Raw genomic sequence first — 21,873 nt, 5'->3', positions numbered from 1 at the left:
ACCCTATCTCCCTTGACCCACATATATCCTTAATGTCCAGACATGCAATTAATCTATGTATGTCATGTTAATTCATAATAGTAGCTCAGGCAAGTGCTATTGCCCTCTTATGGGGAAAATGCTCAAGTACATTTGTTTGCTTCATGGATTGCTTCACTGAGTTCCTCACTTGGGGACACCTTTAGTGGGTTTGAGAACTTGCCAGTTCTTTTCTTCGTTAGTGCTTGCCCAGCTGACTTTTGCTTCTTAACTGCTTCCCAGCATCTGAGAAGTGTCTTAGAAACTTGAGCTCACAGAGGTGCTTATGTTCTCTGAGACGTATTTAGGAACTAATAGCAACAGTGTGCAGAATGGATTAATTGAGTTTGAAAGCCACTTCTTCCTGTGGCCAAGTGACAGGGCATTGTCTCAGGTTTGCCCTGGAAAATTCATATAGTTCTGCCTAGTCCTGCACATGAGCAAGCAATGCACTGTCTGTGCAATGTACAGTCCCAGCAGAAGAAAACGTCTAGGCAACACTGAATGCTAGCAGGCAGGGAGAGAGCGAGCAGTATGGCTTTGTGGGAGATGTAGAGCTTTTCAATGATGGTTAATTTTTTAAACTAATGATTTTCAGTTTAGTGGTCAACAAAGGTTGATGAGCTAAATCCTATTCATTAAGCATTTGAGTTTTTAAAAATCTGATCCTTAGTCTCCCAGGAGGTGGTAATATTACTTAGTGCTAAAGCAGATTAACCCAGAGGAATGGTGAGCAGTTATTGCTTTTTGTACCACAGGCAACACAAAGTGAGGCTTCCAGGACACAGTTTTAGCCCTCCTCTAATCTCAAAGCCCTGCTGCATATCATGGTGGAGGCTCTAGGAGCTGAAGCTGTTTTCTTGCTGATTTGCATTGGCTGCCTCCTTGTCTTTTCTGTATGGAGGAAGATGTCTGGAAGAGGGAAGCTGTCCCCAGGCCATTTGCTTTGCCTATTTTAGTCATGGCACAGCTGAAGAGGAAGTATGGAGTGCTTTCTTCTTTTTATCTGGTGAGAAGACTTGTAATAGTTGATCCTGTTTGGTATATGGCAATAAACTAGACGATATTTTCATGTATCTTTCATTCATATTTCCATGATTCTGTGACATTTGTGACTTTTGCCTTTGCAATGCCATGCTACCAACTCATGGTATATCTAGCTTATTAATACTTTGAAAGGAAAAAAGTTGTGCCTGTTTCACATAAACAGGCACATGCCGTTGTCGTAACAGTTAATGCCATTGTGGTAATATTACAGTTGCTGTCTTTTTCCACATAGCACAGATTCAGCTCTCTGTCTTCACTGTAATCGCTATAAATTATACATTGCAGGGAATGTGATCGAGTTAGGAAATGCCAGTCCTACGTCGGTACATGTATGCTTGGCAACTAATGGAAACTCTTTTTATCTTTTTTTGCCTGATTGTAACATTGCTGTAGTGACCTTTACGCGCTTCATAAAATGATGGGAAGATGCAAGCTGCCGTTCATCTAGTAAATGGCACTGGGTGGATCCCAGTATTATTTAATTTGTCCTCTTTTGCCACAATGGACAGCTCTGTAAATACAGTTAGGGTTCTGGTAGGTCTCATAGGGTCAATACAGCCTTCTCCCACATTGTTACTGAGAATGGAAGTTTCATAGGTCATTGGCCAGCTCCAGTCTTCAAGCCATAATACCTTTCATATAAATGATTGAAATGAAACAGTCAGCTATGTACAAGACTTGGAACACATTTGGGAGTATCAGGTTTGTGGAGGCAGATTTTTCACTAAAAGATGTTCTTCTGGGATCTCAGAAAAACAACAGTTCTGTGTACTACTTCTTTATTTTGCAATATAAATTGTAATTTCACAAACCTTCATTATAATCACACAGGAGAGGACCCATCTGCCCAGTCATCGATAAACTCCATCCCCACCACTGGAGACAATATGTATTGGGGCAAGAATACTGTAGATGATCATCTTCTAACAGAAAAACCCCACTGTTTTATGCTTACCTTTACAAATAGGTCACAAACAAACTGAAAATACAGAGGAGAGAGATACCTCAAGCAGAGTCTGTGGAAACCCTGGAGTACAAGCGTCTGTTCCTGCTGTGCTGAGATGACCAAGTGATAGGGACAACAGCAGCAGCCCGGCTCTCAGAGCACTAGTCCACACACCCTGACATGCCAGGGTGTCAGGAGCCAGATAGGAACCTGAGCTAGGCGAGGTAGGTGCAGAGGAGAGCATGTTTAATTTTGCACAGGGAGCTGTCTCCTTCCCTATGCAATTTCCTATTCTGTCTGTTTAGGGCTGGCTGTGGTGATTATAAAAGCACCATACAATTTTCTTTTCTAAGTACGTTTCTCTCCATAAAGTATCTAGCAAATGATCTGAGTGTTTCAGTCTCAACAGATTTGGAAATGACTGTCATTCAACCAGAGTTTTCATGAGTTCGGAAGCTGGCAACTGTCTTCACTTGGCTAACGTGGAATAAAAGAGACCTCATAAGGTCGGGGCATATTTGCCAGAGAGCTGACTAGTGGGGAAATGTCAATGTCCTTGCGATCCACAACAGGTTTCAAAGTAAAGTTCTGCAGGATGGCTGTTAAAAATATGAATAGCTCCATCCGGGCCAGACCTTCTCCTGCACAGATGCGTTTTCCTGCAAGCAAAAAATAATAAAAAGCGAGGTGACAGTGGAATATTTTGCTGGTAACTTATTTTAACCACTGTTCCATGAAAGTTCAGGCATCTCAGAATGGATGGGCAGCACTGCAGCATTTTGGGGAAGCAAATGAATTAAACTAGGGGCTAAGTGTCTAGAACAATGAGAGTGCTCAGTGGGCAAAGGCAGTTTGAAGGCTTCTGTTTCTCGTGTTCTGCTGCTGTTTGATGGTAAGTTTGGAGAGAGAGAAGTTGCATGTCTGAGTCCCACTTCATACATCTCTTCTTGTAGAATGCATTGGAGGAGCTTTTGTGATTGCTAAAAAAGGAAGTCAACTGAAACTCTAGTACAGGGGTTAGAGCTGCCCAGAAATGACTCTAGCAGATCACTAGACATCACTGTACAGACCATGGTGACGGAGCCACTAAAATCTTCAGAGAGGTTCTAGGAAAGGATAGTCTAGGATCTGAAATAGAAAGAAGCCTTACCTGCAGAAAATGGCATGAAGTAGTCACTCTTTTTAAAGGTACCATTTGCATTCAGGAAGTGTCCTGGGTCAAATTTTTCTGGATTTGGAAATTCCTTGCTATCATGTAGGACAGAAGTCAGCATAGGGAATATCATAGTGTCCTGAATTAACAGAGAGAGGAGCAGAAAGTTAAAATGGAGACATGCTAAAGCAAAGCATCATTGAGCAGTTCCCGGAGCTGAATAGAAGGGTAGTCAAAGTTTAACCAGTTCAAAATGAGCATTTAATGAATAAAAATGTGTGCCATTGGTATGGCAAAGATGTTTTTTAATGAATTTTAATGGTGAGTCTGATGAGAGCATTTAATATTGCTTCCAAATAAATTAGGACTTGGATTGCTTACATTTACATGAAAAAAATAGAAAGCTCTATCTCCCTCTTCAGATAGAGGACAAAAAGTATTTTTTTTTTCAAATACAAGGGTTTGGACTCAATAACTTCCAGAATCCCCTTTCAAACAAAATTATTCCAATTCTAGATCACATTTCAGTGTTTTTGAAAATAAAATACAGTGAATAGAACACATCATTGCTTTCAAGAGATTATGACCTTTCTCAGACACAGTGGAACAGACCTTGGGGATAAAATAGTCTCTGAACTTGGTGTCTTTGATCACAGTATGTGGGACATTAAGTGGAAGGAAATCAATGAATCTCTGGATTTCATGGCTCACAGCATCTGTGTAGGGCATCTGGCTCCGATCTGCCATGCAGGGGCTTCGGTCTCGGCCAATCACACAGTCAATCTCCTTTTGAATTTTCTCTGTTAGGAAATAAGTAAATGTTGAATGGACAAGTCTCCCATCTGTTTGCCTAAACCTCTCCCCATATTTACAGCAAAACTTGCTTTTAGCACACCAGGAATACGTGAATGTACTAAGTACTAATATCTCTTTCCTGTAAATAGAATTAAGACTAATACACATTTCCATGCTGCAAATACATGTTTCCTTAGTTGGGGGACCATTGCCACATGTGGTAGTGACAGGAATTGTACAAATTGATTCCATGACCAACTTTTTAATAAAAAAGTTTTCAATTATTTATTTCCTTGTCTATTACCTACTATCTCTGGGTATTTCTGGAGAATCACAAGTCCATGTCTCAGTGTGATGCTGGTGGTCCCTGTTCCTGCAAGGAACAAGTCAAGCGTGGTTCTGCTCAAGGTCTCAACGGTGAATTCTGAGTGACCATTCCCTTTCTCCTGGAGGAAGATTTGGCAGAACATTTGAATGACAAAGCTAAGCAGCTTGTTTAAAAAGGAAAGTCCTGTACCCATAATGTATGTTTTTAAACACATCTAATGTCCTTTGAAAAAATACAACCCTCGCTCTCCAGAACACCAGCATTTGTGGTACTTTTACTAGATAATATTATGAACCTTTTTTAATATGGGAGGAGCATTGAATTACATCAACCTGATTGTTCTTCAACTTTCCTAACTTTGGCTAGTGCTGTTAATTCTGTGTTTAAAAATCCTTGATAAGAAAATGGAGAGGATAGAATGAAGTTGATGTGCCAAGAAAAGCAAGTTCCCCTCTGTATTTGCAAAAGCACAGTGCCCTGCCACAACTGAAAAGAAACTGGGATTCAAGCAGTGGTTTTCTGATAATCCAATAAATCTCTCGCTCTTACATTACCTGTTCCATTTTGTTAAGAAAAGCATCAATAAAATCTCGAGGACAAGTAGGATCCAGGGTTTTCTGATGTTCCGCTATGATATCTAAAGTAAATTGATTAACTTTTTCAGTATTTTTTATCATTTCTTGATGAGGCCCAGGTAAATAGTCCATGACAGTTGGGAAGAAATTGTATAGCTGTAAAAATAAAATTATGGAAAAGCACATTCTGATTAATATGGATACAATAAAATATTCCCCTAACTGTAACTATGAAAATGGGGCATTTAAACTGTTTTGGAAGTGTAGGTCTTTTTTATTCAACTGGATTGTAATGCCTTTTATTTTATGGTTTCACCATATTCAAGGAGAGACTTCACTTGAGCAACTTTTGCAATGATATCCTTCTTTGGACATACAATGGCAATTCCATAAGGTAAGAAAAAACAACAGGAATTGGTTATTTAACTGCCTTTATGGCTTTCAAAAAATGTCTCCAAATTAAGGAAAATCCACTCCAATTAAAAATTAGTGATGTGAATAAATATTCATTAATAAAATAATATAATCATTAACAAATTTATTAATTAAATAAAACTGTACACACCTGTGTTTGTATAGAGTTCTGGAGCTTGTTGTTTTCATCTAGCAAGTCAATTAAAGTTAGAAATTTCTTGTCCTCATAGTCAAACCGATCCCCAAAGACAATGGAGCAGATGATGTTGGAAACAGCGTGGACTAGGAAGTTGCCAGGGTTGAAGGGTCGCTCTGCAACGACAAAAAAAAAAAAGGTATCTTGCTTTCAGTATTTCAGGCATGATCCCCTCCTCTGACACTACAGGAAAGTTTTGCATCCTCTTGAGACCCAGAGTTTTGCAGTCCTTTGAAAGGATGGTGAAGGGCTTATCCAATTTATTCTTCTCTACTTGAAGTGAACTAATTTCCCTGTCTGAATGGTTCAAGTATCTCTTTTGTACTGTTCTAAGCAGAACACTGGTCTGAGTGACTTGGTTCCTCTTCAGCTGACACATGCCTGTCTGCCTTATAGACTGTTTATTAGAAATGGCCCAAAGATTCCCACCAAAACCCAATGAAACTGTAAGGACTTTGCCTGAGCCATGTCTTTAGGTTATTGCACCCTTTGTGAACTCTATTAGCATAACCTGAGTTGTATAATCCTCTCCTAGGAGTTCAAATGCCTGTGATCAAAGTCTAGTTTTGATAGTACAGCTGCATAAGCTGCTGAGAACTATGGTGTGAGAAAAAAGCAAAATTAGAGCCAAGAAAGAAAGGAAAGGTGTACTTGCAGACAGTGATAGGGTGCATCTCAAGGTTTCAAGAGGAGAAACAGCAACATGAAAAGGTATAAAATCCTAAAAGAAAAACAAGGCATCAGAAAATGGCAACTTGGCAGCATTGAGGATCAGCCTATTCCAAGGAGCAATGGCACCACCCTTCTCTGCCTGACTGATGACTCCCTGGCCATTGAAGACTCAGCAGATGTCTCATCAGAGGTGGTGAGTATATTAATGCTAAGCCTAGTAGATAACTAGTCCTAGCTATTTATTATTTGCATTAAGAGTAAATAACGGCTTTATACTTTCCAGTTGTATATATCTTGCTTGCAAAGCCTTTTAGTACACAGTAAAAGAATCCGTAACAAGGTGAGCCAGAGATGGAGGCTTGCAGTAGGGCATAGGAAATACAGTATTACCATGCTAGTGAAAGGATAAGAAGCAATGCAGGCGAGTGTTTTCTCTGATTTGTAGCAGGAATGTTTATCTGTGAAGCCAGACTGAATTTTCTAGTGGCTCATGGGAAACAGTGATGCTTCAGCATCCTTTTAGATCCATCTGCTTTTCCCCCCTTGCAGAATAAGCACACATTAAAGGCTGGCTGTGGAAAGGAAGCATGGGGTCCAGGCTGGTACTGTGCCACTCTCAGGGGAAGTACTTAGAAGTAAAATTGTCTTATATACTACCAGAAAATGCATTTATAGGTTGAAACCAAGGGGATTACTGTGGCAGTGTGCTCTCACCCCCGACTTTTATCTCCCATAACCCTGCTCAGGTGATAACCACCAGTGACTGGTCATAATGTATGCATCTGGTCATGATGGCTGCATCCGCACAATAGCCAAGGGCTATTGTGCAATGTGCCCACCTAACCACAGTAAAGAAGCTAAAAACTGCGGTCGGCATGCAAATATGACTATGAGTCAATCATCTCACCCCCATAAATAGTGAGCAGCCCAAGAGCCCTTGGAGCTCTCCTGCACAGCAGCGGGCTGCAAGCCAGGATCTCCTCTTGAGTAGGGATGCATCTCAAGGTTACTGCTCGAGGTTGAGAGATTCCTTGCTGCCACAGATCCTTGGTAAGTGACTAACAGCATGCTAAACTGTGAAATCTTAGCTAAGTGATATAAAGGATTGATTGCACACATATAATCTTTTAGACATAAACCATTGACCAAGTCTGGGACTAGAATTGGATCCAGCTGCACCTAGACTGCTCTCTGAGAAGGAGTTTAGAAAGCAAAGGGGTCCTTTCTGAACCTCATGACTCAACAGCATGGTCTCCCTGACAGTTCTGTCTGACCCTGTCCTCTATGCAGTAAATAATCAAGTGTACCTTGCCATTGAATCTTGTTAAAACACTGTTGCAGTTACCATGGAACCTTGTTAACGCACTGTTTTATATCAATAAAGTATATTTTTGCTTCTCTCTTACAAGTGAAGTGCATCGCTCCATCTGCAAGGTTACCTTACGCCCTGCCCTCAAAAGCAGCTTATAGTCTGTGTTCCCATTGCACAGCCCCACCAATACTGGGAGGTATTGTCTAGTGTTCAGATGAACTGGACCCAACCCCAAATATCTGTAAATGAGTTCTCTGGTTACCCACTTCTTCAAGATCCGTTTACTTAGAGGTGCAGGAGACAAGGCAAGGAAGTGCATGTTGCTTGCTTACCTGGCAGTGCCCACCCCTGTCTCCATGGCTGAATTCCACCAAACCCTTGGCTTTGGGGCCAAGCTGTTCCCTTTGACACTTCCTGTCTTGTTCCTCTAGCAGAAGAGGTTAAAGAATGCTTTCCAACATCAGTCTCCTACATTTATCCCTCCATACTGCCACAGTGCCTTTGACTGACCCACTCCCAGCAGTGATAACTTTGCCTATTGGAGCAAGGAGCAGAAACAGCCGTCACATGCCCATAACCAAACATCTTGGGTCATAGATTTGGTGAAACAGCCCTACACTCCTCATTGTCTCATTGCAGATACTCAGGGTGTCCCAGCAGGCACAAAGTCCGTGTCCTACCACGTGTGTTCCTGATCCTCTCCACCAGAAAATGAGCTTCCTCCTGGATTCGCTCCTCAATGCTCTTCTTCCCCATCCCAAAATCCCTCAGGGTGGTGAGTGCAAATCGCCGGAGCTGCTTCCACGTCTCTCCATTGCTGGTCACAATGCCTGACACAGGAAGGAAAAATAGACCTCCATAAGGAAACAGATTTTTTTTTCCCTGAATGGGAGCTACACAGTAAGTACTTAATATGCAAAGACACCTTTCAGTGGACTTATACTGCAATTGCTATATGCCCAAAAACCTAACTTCTCTGCAATTCTGGAGGTGACAAATCTGATCCATCTGTCACAGCACTTTGAGTAAAACTGAGTTTATTCCCAGGATAAGAAAAACTATGTTAGGATGTAAATAAGAAGGTAACACTGGTACTGAATTGATCTTGGCCACAAGCACATGGCCTTTGCACTGGCATAACTGCTCAAACGTTCTGCTATGTACCTTCACAGAGCATATCATTATTGACAATACCATTGATACTGTACTATAGTACCATGGAATAGGTCCTATTTACCCAGATAAATACCATACTGGGAACTGCCCTGGTAAATGAGCTCAGGGCCTAATCTTGAATGTGGCCCTTACTGGGACAGCCTATATTATCTTGTCTTTGTTGTGCTGTGGACTTTCCTTTTGTTGTTTCCCTAGCTGCATGTATATTGTCAATATTTTCAGAAATGGGAGAATGAACGTAAGATCTTAGAGGCACATTTAATGAACAAAATTTTTAGCCACAATTTGAAGCATGCTGAAAATAGAAAGGCACCCAGTGAAGCCAACCTGGGACCTTAAACAGTTCTCCAGGGGTCCAATTTATTCAAGGGTCCAAGTAACAAGTCAGGCTTTTAGTCTTTTATTGCTAATTTGTATGCATGAAAGTAGTAAATGAAATCCACCATTCCCTCCTCCACTGCCCCCTCAGCTGTGCTCCTGAAGCACTGAAAGCATCAGCTTTGTATGCTAACATTACCAGGGACGTACCTGTGCCTTGGAAGAGTCTTTTAAGCAGTGGTAGATTGCCTCTTCCGCTGAAGTCATCTGCCTGATCAATCAGAGCTTCTTTCACAACGTCATAGCCGTACAGCACCACAACCTTTTGTGGGCCTAAATATATTGTGAAGACAGGACCATACTTCTTGCTGAGCTGTAGGAAAGAGGAACATAAAGAACAACATGTCTGAATGTTAATCACGTTAAAAGAAGTTTGTAGCAAAGGGGTCTGAGGGGTGGTGTGCCGTTGTCCCAGCATCGCCGAGACATGGCATTGATCAGCAGCAGTGCAGAGATCTTTCAACTATGAATTACAACCAGGGGAAGAGGGAATTGTACAAGAAATAGGGGATATGAATGGAAATGGTGAGGTGTCAAGTGCAAATCCCAGAAAAGAAAATAGTTCTTCATGGGGCTGGCAAAACAGTCTGGCATGCCTCTCTACAGGGCACAGTGGATAACAGTTTACACAGGCTCAAAAAGCAATTATATACACTTATAGGAGCAAGTGCCTAAAGGGTTTTTGAGCACAAACATACCACAGTTGTCTCTAAAATCTCCTGGGCCACTCAGATTTCCAAATCTCTGGAAATTGGATGAGTATATAAGTGGAGAGTCACTGCATACTTGCACTAATCATGTAGTCTTTCCCAGGCATCTGCTTTTGGCTACAATTGCAGAAAGATTCTTGGGCTACTTGGTCCGACCTGTAACACTTCTTCTCATGCTCACTTTTTGAAAGCAAACTAGATATAGTCCCAGGTTTTTTATGGTGGGAAACTGAATCACCTAGTGCTCTGAAACAAAGCAGAATGCCTATGGGTGCTCATGATTCTCAATGTTCACAAGCACCAAGGCAAAAAGGAGGTCATACGGGTATGTGTGTGTCTGACGGTACACACGGTAATGTCAGCCATCAGCACAGTTTTTCTTTGAAGAACCCAGGGACACCCGCCCTTCCGATCCATCTACCACCATGCTCTCACAATCCCCTAAGGAACAGGCACTCCAGCCAAACTCCCTCCACTTGTCCCCTCCCAGGTCTTGCAATACATAGGTTTTGTTTGACAGATGGGTGACATCAGCCAGGGGATGGAACAGACAGCACAATTCACCTCCAAACTTTTTTTGTTTCAACCCCTTCACTCGCTACTTCCGCTCCCAGGAGATCCTACCTATCTGCTAGGGAGCAGAGACAGCAGAATGGAGCAAGGTCCTCCCCAAAAAAGGGCCAGCCTGTGTTGCCAGCATGGTGAGGAGTTGGGCACAGGAGGCGTAGAGTGAATATTGCAATAGCATCAGTGCCTTGATTGCAAATCCACTGCAAATTGCAGTACTGCTGTGAGGTCAGCTCAGGAGTCATCACTAGTATGATTATTGCAAATATATAGACTTAGACTTGCAATATATAGACTTAGATATATAGACGATTGCAATATATAGATTTCAGAAGCATGTGCTTCTGGGAAACCTTTTTTGCCCGTTTGAGTCTGACATTTGGTCAATGCAAATTAAGCTCATGAATTAAGCTGAGATGGTCTGGACCAGACTGTTTTATATGCAATGGAGACAACATGGGAAAGAAGGAGACAGTCTCTTACCTCCTTCAAGCTTTCAGGCAAGTTCCATGGGTTCAGCTGGAGTATGTTTCCAACAACAGGGAGTGCAATGGGACCAGGAGGCTGCTTCTCTTTTTGTGATATGCTTCTCCATGTGGCAAAGAGAAGAAGGCATGAGATGCAGACCAGCAGGAAAATAGTGGTCATTCCCAGGAGCTCCATGATGGGCTGAGGAAGGAGAAGTCAAGTGTCAGAAGAGCCTCATGTTGGACCTGTAAATCCATGCTTATTTATATGCTGCGATACCAAAGCACATGGATGAAAATAGCCAATAGTGCCTCCCTATTCCTGCTGAGATATGAGATTACTTATTAATTTGCTCAAGATAAGAATGAACAAGCTAGGGATGAACTCCTTGTTTGCGTACTGATTTTTTACCTCTCCAGCTTGTGTTCCTTTGGGTAATCATTCATGTAGGACTAAAGAAATCATGTTCTAATGCTATCAAACAAACTCAAAAATGCAGAAATATTTAGATCCTAGCTGCTACATAAATGCTTAAACTCTTGCTGTTTGCCTTCATGCATAGATTGAGATCTGCCAGTCCCTCTAGTATCTGAGCACAGTGGAGGGAGGTGTTGTGGTTGAAAAAGGGCATCATTCCAAGTTCTTCCTAGGCATTTCACCTCCATTTCTGGAATGAAATTGTACAACTGTACCCAAGTCACACATGCAGATTTTGAGGAATACACTCAGTTTATCCTAATCTGATATTTTAACCAGACAAACCATACCATCTACAGCATTTGCATGGTCACAGGTTCTCCCCAAACCACAAATCCCTGCAGCAACTTGCAGTCTCCTTTCTGATGTTTCTAGAAACTAGTTGAAGATCCATAGAAGGTGTGAAGATCGACGAAAGGTACAGGCACTCTGAACAGAGGTTAACAGAATGATTGGTTTAATTAATAGTGAGTATTTAATACACTGTAAAATCTTAAATGGAATATTATCCTTCCCACTCCTCCTCCCCACAGGAGTACAAAATCCTACAAACCGGGTGAGAACAGTGTGTGTTTTCTGGCAGAGAAGTAGAGCAGAACAGTGATTCAGTCACCTGAGACCGAAAAGCTGATCCCAGGACTCTGTTGCCAAATCTTGTCTGTACATCATATGTACTGCCTGTAAAGTGCTAGCAATCTACTGTAAATACTGTACTCAGACTCCTACAGCCCCTTGGGTCTAATGTGCCTCCCCCACCATTCCCCCAGTTTCCACTCAGCCTCAACTACAAGGCATGGCATTAGGCTGTATATTTCCTTTTTATGTGACTTTACGTAAGGCGATACTGATCCTCTCTTGGAGCACATTTGAACATGGTAGCTGTAATGAGATGACTAGAGCAAGTCAGGGAAGCTTGGAGGAAACATCACTGTACGAGGGGATGTGAAAGGGGCTGTGCGTTCAGCAAGCACTCAGGCTTGCTGCTGGCCAGGGCTGGGTGGATGATATCTTCTTAAAACTAAGTAGGTATGGGAAGAAGTCTGACTAACAGGTACACCTTTCCTAAGCTAGACACATAATTACTAAATAGCATAGCTCAGATTTCAGTAAACCTGTAGTGCAGTAAACCAGTGAAGTAGGTACAAGGTGAGAAAAAGGAATTTAGTAGGTGCAAAGTTATGCTTATTTTCTGACACTGCTTAAGTGTCAAGAGCGTGCATTACTCTTTGGTTATTAAGGTTAATGAATGTTACTAAACTTGACTTTTGTGAGTCATGTAATAGTCCTTGTTGTGGTTTAAGCCCAGCCGGCAACTAAGCACCACGCAGCCGCTTGCTCACTCCCCCCTGGTGGGATGGGGGAGAGAATTAGAAGAGTAAAAGTGAGAAAACTCATGGGTTGAGATAAAGACAGTTTAATAGGGAAAGCAAAAGCCACGCACGCAAGCAAAGCAAAGCAAGGGATTCATTCACTCCTTCCCATGGGCAGGCAGGTGTTCAGCCATCTCCAGGAAAGCAGGGCTCCATCACGTGTAATGGTTACTTGGGAAGACAAACGCCATCACTCCGAACGTCCTCCCTTCCTTCTTCTTCCCCAGCTTTATATACTGAGCATGACATCATGTGGTATGGAATAGCCCTTTGGTCAGTTTGGATCAACTGTCCTGGCTGTGCCCCCTCCCAGCTTCTTCTGCACCTGCAGAGCATGGGAAGCGGAAAAGTCCTTGACTAGTGCAGCAACAACTAAAACATCCCTGTGTTATCAACACTGTTTTCAGCCCAAATCCAAAATGTAACCCCATACTAGCTACTACAAAGAAAATTAACACTATCCCAGCCAAAACCAGCACAGTCCTAAAGCAATGTTAATTCAGACCCACTGAAGCCCCAGTAGGGAAACAAATAAACAAGGGAAGAGGACCTGGGGTGTAGAGAATGGAAGCTGATAACAACCACAGCTTAAGGAAGAGAATGGGAACATTACTGGAATAAAAAACCAATTCGTTTCATCACTGAAGGTAATCTATGTAATAAGAAGGAGACATGAAATTACTCTTAAACTCACTCTGAATGAGAATCAGTGCCAAAGGACATTATTTTCATGTTTATCTCTGATTAATAAAGGTTAGATATTCCTATCTATGAAACTGGTGCTCAAAGACAATGCAGTGGATAATGCAGGCAAGAAAAATGATGTGGGTCAAACGGAGTTGCTCTGCAGCAAAATCTACCTGGACAGCTCTGTCTGAAACAGCTTGCTTTTTTTTTTTTTGCCTTCCCCCCCCCCCCCGTTGTTGAGCAGCTTTGTGTTTTGTAGCCCCAGATCCCCAGCAGGCGTGAGAAGTCCCCATTTCTATGCTCCCTGGGTAGGTCTTGCCCCACAGAAGGTCCCTTCCCCATCACCCCATAGGCATTAGATGGGGGTCAGTGTCCTCTGGCAGTGCATATTTCTCTCCACACACTAGAGAGGGAGATCATCCCGACTTTCAGACAACTCATGTCATATGAGACAGATCCCACCCAAAAGATCACATCAGGGACCATTTGAGTTCCTCCGAGCCAGCGAAACAGGCTCTGCCACCTTGCCAACACTCGGCCCATCCCAGCCCATGACATCTTTTGAGATACATAGCCAAAATGATACTGGCCCCTTAGGTGGTGTTACACTGGAAGGAAGTGTTAAAATGGATATATTCTTACATATCCGTGTATATCCTATATATAGATATTCTTACATGTATATCTAAGTCCCTTATTTGTCTCTCAGGTAATGGTAATGGGCTGTGAAAGGCACTTTCTTTCCTGCAGCAGCTCATTGGCTTAGAACTTGAGTCCACGTTTGTTCAATCAGTTTTTGAGTGCTCACATCTGCACCTTCATGTATACAAAAATAGCCAGATATACTGTGAACAGCAGACTTTGTTTTCTACTGAGCTGTCAAAATGGGGTTTAAAGGATGGGCAGATTTTATCTTTATCCCAATTAGCTGAGGACTAGCAGATTCTACAGCAGCGAGGAAAGAAACATTTCCCACCTATATTTAGATATTAAAAAGGTAGGTGTACAAATCAGCAAGTCTCCCCTGTTAGTGGAGAAACACTGATACTTCCAGAGAACAGGTCATCTGACTTTTCTTGTGCGCCTGTTTTAGTGTGAAACGAGTCAGTCACTGAAGAAGTTTATTTGTTTCCCTTGACTACAAAGGGAGCCTCAGGAGACTTATACAGGTTTACATGTCTGACTGCTAGGAGTCTGTTTTGAGACAGATGACTGATTCCCTGCGCATCTCTCCTAGTCCTAATTATGTTCTTTATCAGCAACAAATTCCGCAAATTCTGGTACAACGGGCGCTGCTCTGAATACTGCACACCAAGGGTATTTAAAACCAGAAGTGGGCAGATGAGTGAAACTGAGAGGAGCCTTCTAGGCTGTGTCTGGAGGGATGATTATACCGCTGAGAACAGTCAGTTTTATTGTTGTCAAGGAAAAACTCAAGTTGTTTGCATTTTCTTTTCCTTTACTTTTGCAGATAAGGTGCCTTGCGTTCCTCTATTGGCAGCCCTGAGGGTGAACAACTGCTGTGAAGCCTAATGCGCTGGAAAAGCAGGGCTTTGCTCACAGCGTCACTCCCACATCTGGACGTGGCTTTTTTATTATTTATCTAATTACTTGCATAATCCCTGAAGGGTTTCAGAATGGTGGTGGGGTAAAGCCAGAACTGCTTGGAGGGATCTGTGAGTTTCACTGGAAAGAGATTTAACTGCCAAAGGTCTTGGGTCACCTCTGATGACAGAAAGACAGGAATTATTTGAGTATGAAAGGCTTATTTGAGTATGAAAGACCCATCCTGATACAGTTGACGTTCACAGGAAGCACCTGAAAGACTGCTTTCTTCCCAGCAGTGGTATGAAAGCAGATGCTGGGGCCTCTGGTCTTGTTATGAAAAGGCACCATTCTCTGGCTCCACCTGTGACTCTGAGCTCAAATTGACAGGGTGGGATGCCACTGTGTGAACCGATCTTTCAAAATCCAGGCCTTCCTCTGAATGTCTTCTGGAGGCTGTTGCTTTGCTGGGCCTGCCTACTGGCATGTATGGGCCAGCTCCTGGGATCCCATCCTGTGTTTATACGTAGCCTTTAATCTGGGATCTGCGCTTACTGTTTAATTCACTTGCTTCTGTTCTCCTCCAGGTTGGGTCTATGAGAAAAAAGACACCTTATCCCCAAAACAGCCCCTTCAAGTGTATTCACAGCCTACAAGGGTGTACTGGGTCTGGCTTCTTCACAGCAGCCTGTATGGCACTGTGTTTTAGATTTGTGACTAAAACAGTGTTGGTAACACACCAGTGTTGTAGCCATTGCTGAAGAGTGTTTGCACAGCATCAAGGCCTTCGCGGTTGCTCACTCTGCCCCCAGACCCTGGTAGCAGGCTGGGGGTGGTCAAGATGTTGAGAGGGAACACAGCTGGGACAACTGACCCAAACTGACCAAAGAGATAATCCACGTCATCTAACGTCATGCTCAGCAACAAAAACCGGGGAGTTGTCTTTCCAATGTAGCCATTGCTCAGAGACTGTCTGGTCATCAGTCTTCTGGTGGGAGGTGGTGAGTCTTTGCATCACTTGTTTATTTTTTTTTCCTTCTCTTTCCTTAACTCTCTTTATCTTGACCCAGGAGTTTTTCTCAGTTTTGCTCTTCCAAGCGTCTCCCCCATCCTGCTGGAGAGGGATCCAGAGTTTCCACAGTGGACAGCTGGGTGCAGATTATTAGTCAGTGTCTATTCCCTGGCTTCCAGATACAAATAAAAGTAACAATTTTCAGTATTTGTTCAATGGTCAGAAATATTGCCCAGCAGAGGAAGCTATCTGGCTATAAACGTTTACAACATCAGAATGTATATCTTCTGGCTAATCATGCACTGGGGAGTGTGATGGGTAGCGAAGGTTCTAAGGACAGCTTTACATAGTGTAACCTTTACACAATTACATACGTACCAGAAACAAACTGAAACCAGATCCAGATTCTGAAAAGGACAGCTTGAGCCCCAGGCAGTGGGATGTTGTACAGTAAGTTGAGAGGCAAGGATATGTGATCAAATTTCTAGCATCAGCGCTCTTAACAACATGCTTTAACTTTCGATCAGCCCTGAAGTGGTCAGGCAGTTGGACTAGATGATCATTGTAGGTCCCTTCCAACTGAAAATATTCTATTCTGTTCTATTCTATTCTATTCTATTCTGTTCTGTTCTGTTCTGTTCTGTTCTATTCTATTCTATCACCAACTGTGCAAGCTCCAACCTCTTTCAAAAGTCTCCTGGGCTATCTGCTCCAGTCAAGCATTTTGTGAAGGCTGGATAATACCTGTACATACACCTTAAGATATCCAGCATTTGAATCTTTTCTCACGCCTGAGACACAGCTATATGTTTGACATGCTTTAGTGAGGAAAAGAAATAGGCAGAGAAGGCTGGCTGGCTAAAACAGGTTTTGGTGGGGAAAGGTCTTCCTGATCTCATGAAGACTGTAGATCAAACTGCAAAATTATCAGCAATATTAGCATCTCTTTAGATAGGCCAAATTTCCCATCTTTCCTTAGCCTTTACAAGGACAAAGCCTTTCTACCCTTTCTCTTTGCTAGGAGGAGGCTGGGAGGTGATTAGGAGAAACAAGATGTGCAAAAGGAATGTGCTGCGGCATCCCCTCCTTCCTGCTGCCATGGAGGGCAGCCCCTGGACAGACATCTGCAAGAGGCTCTACCACTGATGAAGCCTGGAAATCTGCCAGCACTCCCAGAGAACATCCCAAACCCTTTGCTTTTTTGCAGACTGAAGTCATGGAAGAGGAGACCGTATCAGAGTTTTTACTCATTATTTTTTCCTCCATTGTAGGCTGGATATTAAAGGGGCTCTACACCAAGTGGGATGCCCCAAAAAAGCAAAGTAAACATTAGGGCATTATTAAAAAATGAATAGAGAAGAAAAAGGGCACCTCTTTACACCACCATACAAGCCTATGGAATTTAGCTGGAATTCTGTGTGGAGCTGTGATTCCAAAACGATGGAGTAGACCTTGAAAAGCCATAAGGCATTTAGGATGACTTAAAATTTGGCAGGTTAAATGGACTAGGTGTCCCTGGTCTGGAAATTAATGAAGTAGATATAGCAGATACCTGTGAAAGTGTGAAGGGTTTGGAGAAGGTAAGAAGGGAATGACTGCTCATATTCTCTTCCAGTATAGAGTTACAGAGCACTAAAATAGCAATTGGCAGGTTTTAAACAGGCAAAAGAAGGTGGTTCTTCACACATCATGCCCTTGAGCTGTGGAACACCATTTTGAAAGATGTATGTGTCCAAAAAGTCACTGGACAAATCCGTGGGAGAAAAATCCATTGAGGGTACTCAAACACAAAGATAACACCGATGGCTCAGAAATCACTGGAGGCTGGAGCAGTCTGAGAGCATTTTCTTCTGTGGTTGCCATGCTTTTATTCTGTTCCTTGGGAACTCATTTTTAAGCCACTGTTGGACAGGATTATGGGCTGGCTTGACTATTGTCATGATCCTGTACATCCATCCTCAGACTCTTATGGCCTTACATTATAATGTGACATTTCACTGAACATTTTCATTGAGCAGATTAGCAGAGTAGCCTGTGGAAATCATCTTGCTTGTTCTGCTGTGAATAACAACATCTCCGCTACTAAACACTTACTACTTTCAGATAGCACTTTCCTTAGTACCTTGTAGAAAATCACAATATCTGCCTTATTTCTGGCAGCAGTTTGACAAAGGATCTGCCATGATCAGCATGTATTAAGGTTCAGTGATAACTTCAGCATTCAACAATTTGTGTAACACCCATATTTGTAACATGCTATGCTAGTACTAGAGATAAGATACAAACCACATAATTCATTTTCAGATCACAGAAATGACATTTGGCCAGCTAGCTCAAAAAACTTTGTTAAATATTTGTGTATGAACTCACTGGACCCAAAACATAACTCAGCTGAAAAAGATGAAGCCAACGAAGTTCATCAGTCATTTGCAATACGTAGCAAATTGCTTGTTTAGTCTCCAAAAGGGCAAGGAAATTAAGCTGGTAACAGCCTTCCTGTGACCTGTACTGGGACTCCACCAACAGTAATTCACTATGTTGCTGCTATAACCCATAATCTTTGAACAAAGCCAAGATGCTAGCTCTAGGTTATGGTCAGCAGTAAGAAAGAACAGACCCTTCCTCATGCCAGGCAGAAAAAGTCAGGAAATGGGAAAAGTCTGTCCCAGTGCTATGCATGGTAAAGAGCGGCACAGAAGTGAAGGCTGCCAAATTGCAAAGAAGATGGCTGAGCTTAGCAGGGCTCCTGAGATTGCTGCTCCCAGCTGGCTGCATGGGCAGTGGAGCTCCTCCTGAACCACCTGCAGAACTGCCATGGCGTACAGCAGGCCATCCGAAAGGTCCATGCCCTGGGAGATAAAGAAGTGAAGGGGCAACTTTATCAGATGTCCCCACCTGTGACATCATCATCACAGGGCAGAGCGTCCACCCTGCCTTTCCAAAGGCTGAGCCAGGAATCCGCAGTACAAAAAGGACCTGAACATAGACCTGCTGAAACTGGGGCTAGGGCCTTAACTAGGGGCATTCAGCAACTTTAAAAGTTGCTTATCATCATCACAAAAGATAATAGAAACATGTAGCTTTCTGATAGTTTATATGTACTGAAAACAGTGTATATCATAAAGAAAAATTATGATGGAAAAATACCCCAACTGACAATTTAATATGCAAGAAAAATTCAGCAATCGTCAAGTAACAAAACCTTTGGCTACACTTGGTGATACCAGGTAACTACAGTGATAAGAAAAACAGATGAGAAATCATGCATTCAAAACATGAAGAAAAAAGTAACTGATGCTAATGCCAGATGATATAATGTATGCCTTCACTATGCTTTTCAGTTCTACCAGACAAGCACAAAAGTAGCAGAGTGGTTTGGGAAGTTAAAGGAGAAAATCAAAGAAACAGAACAGCCCTAAGAAGTGATCCCACCACAGTGGCACAGCCAGCACTGGACCGTTCTAGCAGGAGGATGGTGGTGCAGAAGGATTCTTCACTGTGGTGACACCATGTCCCTGTTGACCGTGTAGAAAGTCAGGCTATAGCAATTTTATCGATATCATGCAAGAAACCCCTAGAGCGATACAACACCAATGTCTGCAGAACACACTACTGGCTATTCTTCTCATCAGCTTAGTCTTCCAGACAAGCTCCCACAGATGGATTTACATCTTTTCTTACCATTTGGGAGGCTTCAGTTTTTGAACGGAGAAAATTCCAGAAACCAGCAGCATTTTAACTTCAAGTTTACAGGTATTAGTATCTATCAGTAGGGCTTTTCTCTTAACCATGCCAAAATACAGCAAGTGCAGTAAAAGTGTAAATCATGTCTCCCGACTCTAAATGGTAACCAAGGAAATGTAGAATAACTTGAGAAAGAAGGACTGTGTCAGAAAATGGAAGAAAGTGAGGGAAGTGTGTTTAATATACTAGTAGTCAGAGAGAAGGCAGGGAGCCCAGGACAGGGTGGAGGGCACTGCCTGGGAGGGACCTTTCCCTGTAGAAGTCAGTGCCAAAGTGGTGAGTATGCAGTGGGGCTGCGGGGTGCCAGGACAGAGACAGGTGAGACAGGCAGGGCCAGTAGTCGCTTTGGCCAACGACCTCAAGCCATTCCCTCTGTGAGGGCCTACACCAGCCGCATGGTGACACAGGGAAAAGGAGAATTTGCAGGGTCGAGGGGGAGTTTCTGGGACGTCTTTTCCACTCATCACGGTGGAAACCAGCCATGAAATGCTCTGGCAGCGAATGGTGAACTGACACAGCTTGATCTTTCATGACCTGCATCCCACGAGGAACAAGAACTTGCATGACCTCACAGGCAGTACCGGGGTAGCAGATGAACAGACAGTGCTTTCCTGGCAGGACACAAGCAGCAATGGCTCGGAGGGTTACATAAAGGATGAACTTGTCAATGAACCAAAGACAGAGTTCACTTGATTAAAGCAAAATACGTGTGTACTTCATGCTGAAGTGAGATTTTTCTAAGCTAATCATTGTATTTGAGTTTAATTTAATGTTTGATAGTGACTGGTTTAGAGTCCACAGGAACAATTCTCTTCTGTGGCAGCTGTTCGGATTCGGGTCTTGATTCTCTTGCCCCATCCCACAGCCAAAGCATGTAACAAGCTCTTCCAGTCCTCCCCCACTACAGGTTTCATGCGTGGGACCACTGGGTGAACAAGGCCCATGTAAAGATTCTGCTGCTGCAGCTCACGTTCCTGACTCCCTTAAGTGTGAAAGGTGGCTCATCCCCTCCTCTTAGCCATCATCTTCTCCTGCACATATCTCCTCCTCTGGAAATTATGGTCCCTAATGCACTCTCTCTCAGAAACATGAAAGATGTCCCCTATCCTTTGGCTTGAACTCATTTGGACTAGTGGAAGAGGAGAACATCAACTATGGTTTATTTTCCCCACTTGAGAGGTGTGAAATATACGACATTTCAAAGAAAAATTGTCAATAAAAAAAAAATCTGGGTAAGTACCCCTGCCTTCTTCCTATGTGACTTTCAAATAGAGTTATTAACTGAAGTAAATGTCCTAATAGTGCTAAGGCAAAAGCTGCACAGTGATCCACATGTGGTACAGTACAATACATTCTGTTAGTACTCAATGGCTCCGATGATACAGCTGCTGGAAGCAAAACAAAGTATAAATAAGAACTAAGCAGGAACATTGCAAAGCCTATCTGATATTTCACAAGGACTTGGCAAGAAGGATATTTGATTTATCAGTGCAAATGGGTTGGTTAAATGTTTCTTAATGAACTCAGTTAATCCAGGCATCAGCTGAAAGCGTCCAACATCAGACTTTCTAAATAGCTTTCACTGAAAATGAAGAATGAACTTCCATGACTTCTTTCAATGTACCTTTGAATGTACCATGACCTCTTTCATTGTACATTTCAATGTAAGGTACATTGACTCTTCAGACTAAAAGCTGTTAAGGAAGGACTATTATTTATTATTTGATCCAGGTGTACTTGAGGGGACCTATAGATCAAGTGAGGGTGAAGGCCTGCCTAAAAGTACTTCAGCCTTAATAAAGGAAAATTTAAAAAAGAAAAAAAAAGGAACATCACCACCCTCTTTTTAAATAATAAAGTGTTTTTCCTAAGTCTGAATTGAGTTTCCCCAAGCCCTAGCCTCAATACTGGATTCATCCTTATGACATTGGGGCTTGTGCCACTATTGGAGGCAGAGTAATTTGTTTTGCTTTCCATGGATCCATCAGAATATATTTTGCAGACTGCAGACTGCAGACTGCTGCCTTTGGGAAAGTGAGACATTAAGGCAGAAAATCATCAGCCCAACCACTAAGTGCAGGTCCTGAATTTTGAATGGCTACAGGCTATGTGTTTGCAGCCCAAGAGGAGAGTGGGCTCTAGGTAAAATATGACCCCAGAAAAGCAGTTCCAAGCAGCACAGTCATCATTCCCTGAAGGAGACACGTCAGAGGCAGAGGTCTCGGGGTGCTGCTGGCAGGAAAGCTCAGCACGAAAACCTGTAGGGAAGAACTATCTGGGGGT

General features: G+C 42.7%; 1 protein-coding gene across 1 annotated transcript in view; it reads right to left on the bottom strand.

The window, feature by feature from the left end:
- Nucleotides 1-1,547: 1,547 nt before the first annotated feature.
- Nucleotides 1,548-21,873, bottom strand: part of LOC142411293 (cytochrome P450 2H1-like) — a 32,260-nt gene continuing 11,934 nt past the window's right edge. The window contains exons 2-10 of the mRNA XM_075504984.1: nucleotides 10,771-10,956; nucleotides 9,161-9,323; nucleotides 8,137-8,286; nucleotides 5,428-5,588; nucleotides 4,842-5,018; nucleotides 4,264-4,405; nucleotides 3,777-3,964; nucleotides 3,162-3,303; nucleotides 1,548-2,670 (exon numbers count right to left, since the gene is read on the bottom strand). Of these exons, the coding sequence (XP_075361099.1) occupies nucleotides 2,489-2,670; nucleotides 3,162-3,303; nucleotides 3,777-3,964; nucleotides 4,264-4,405; nucleotides 4,842-5,018; nucleotides 5,428-5,588; nucleotides 8,137-8,286; nucleotides 9,161-9,323; nucleotides 10,771-10,950 (1,485 nt within the window). The 5' untranslated portion in view covers nucleotides 10,951-10,956 and the 3' untranslated portion in view covers nucleotides 1,548-2,488. The remainder of the gene's footprint in view (nucleotides 2,671-3,161; nucleotides 3,304-3,776; nucleotides 3,965-4,263; nucleotides 4,406-4,841; nucleotides 5,019-5,427; nucleotides 5,589-8,136; nucleotides 8,287-9,160; nucleotides 9,324-10,770; nucleotides 10,957-21,873) is intronic.

This window comes from Mycteria americana, chromosome 6 (genome assembly GCF_035582795.1).
Source record: "Mycteria americana isolate JAX WOST 10 ecotype Jacksonville Zoo and Gardens chromosome 6, USCA_MyAme_1.0, whole genome shotgun sequence".
NCBI lineage: Eukaryota > Metazoa > Chordata > Aves > Ciconiiformes > Ciconiidae > Mycteria > Mycteria americana.
This window is presented reverse-complemented; position numbering and strand designations above follow the sequence as displayed.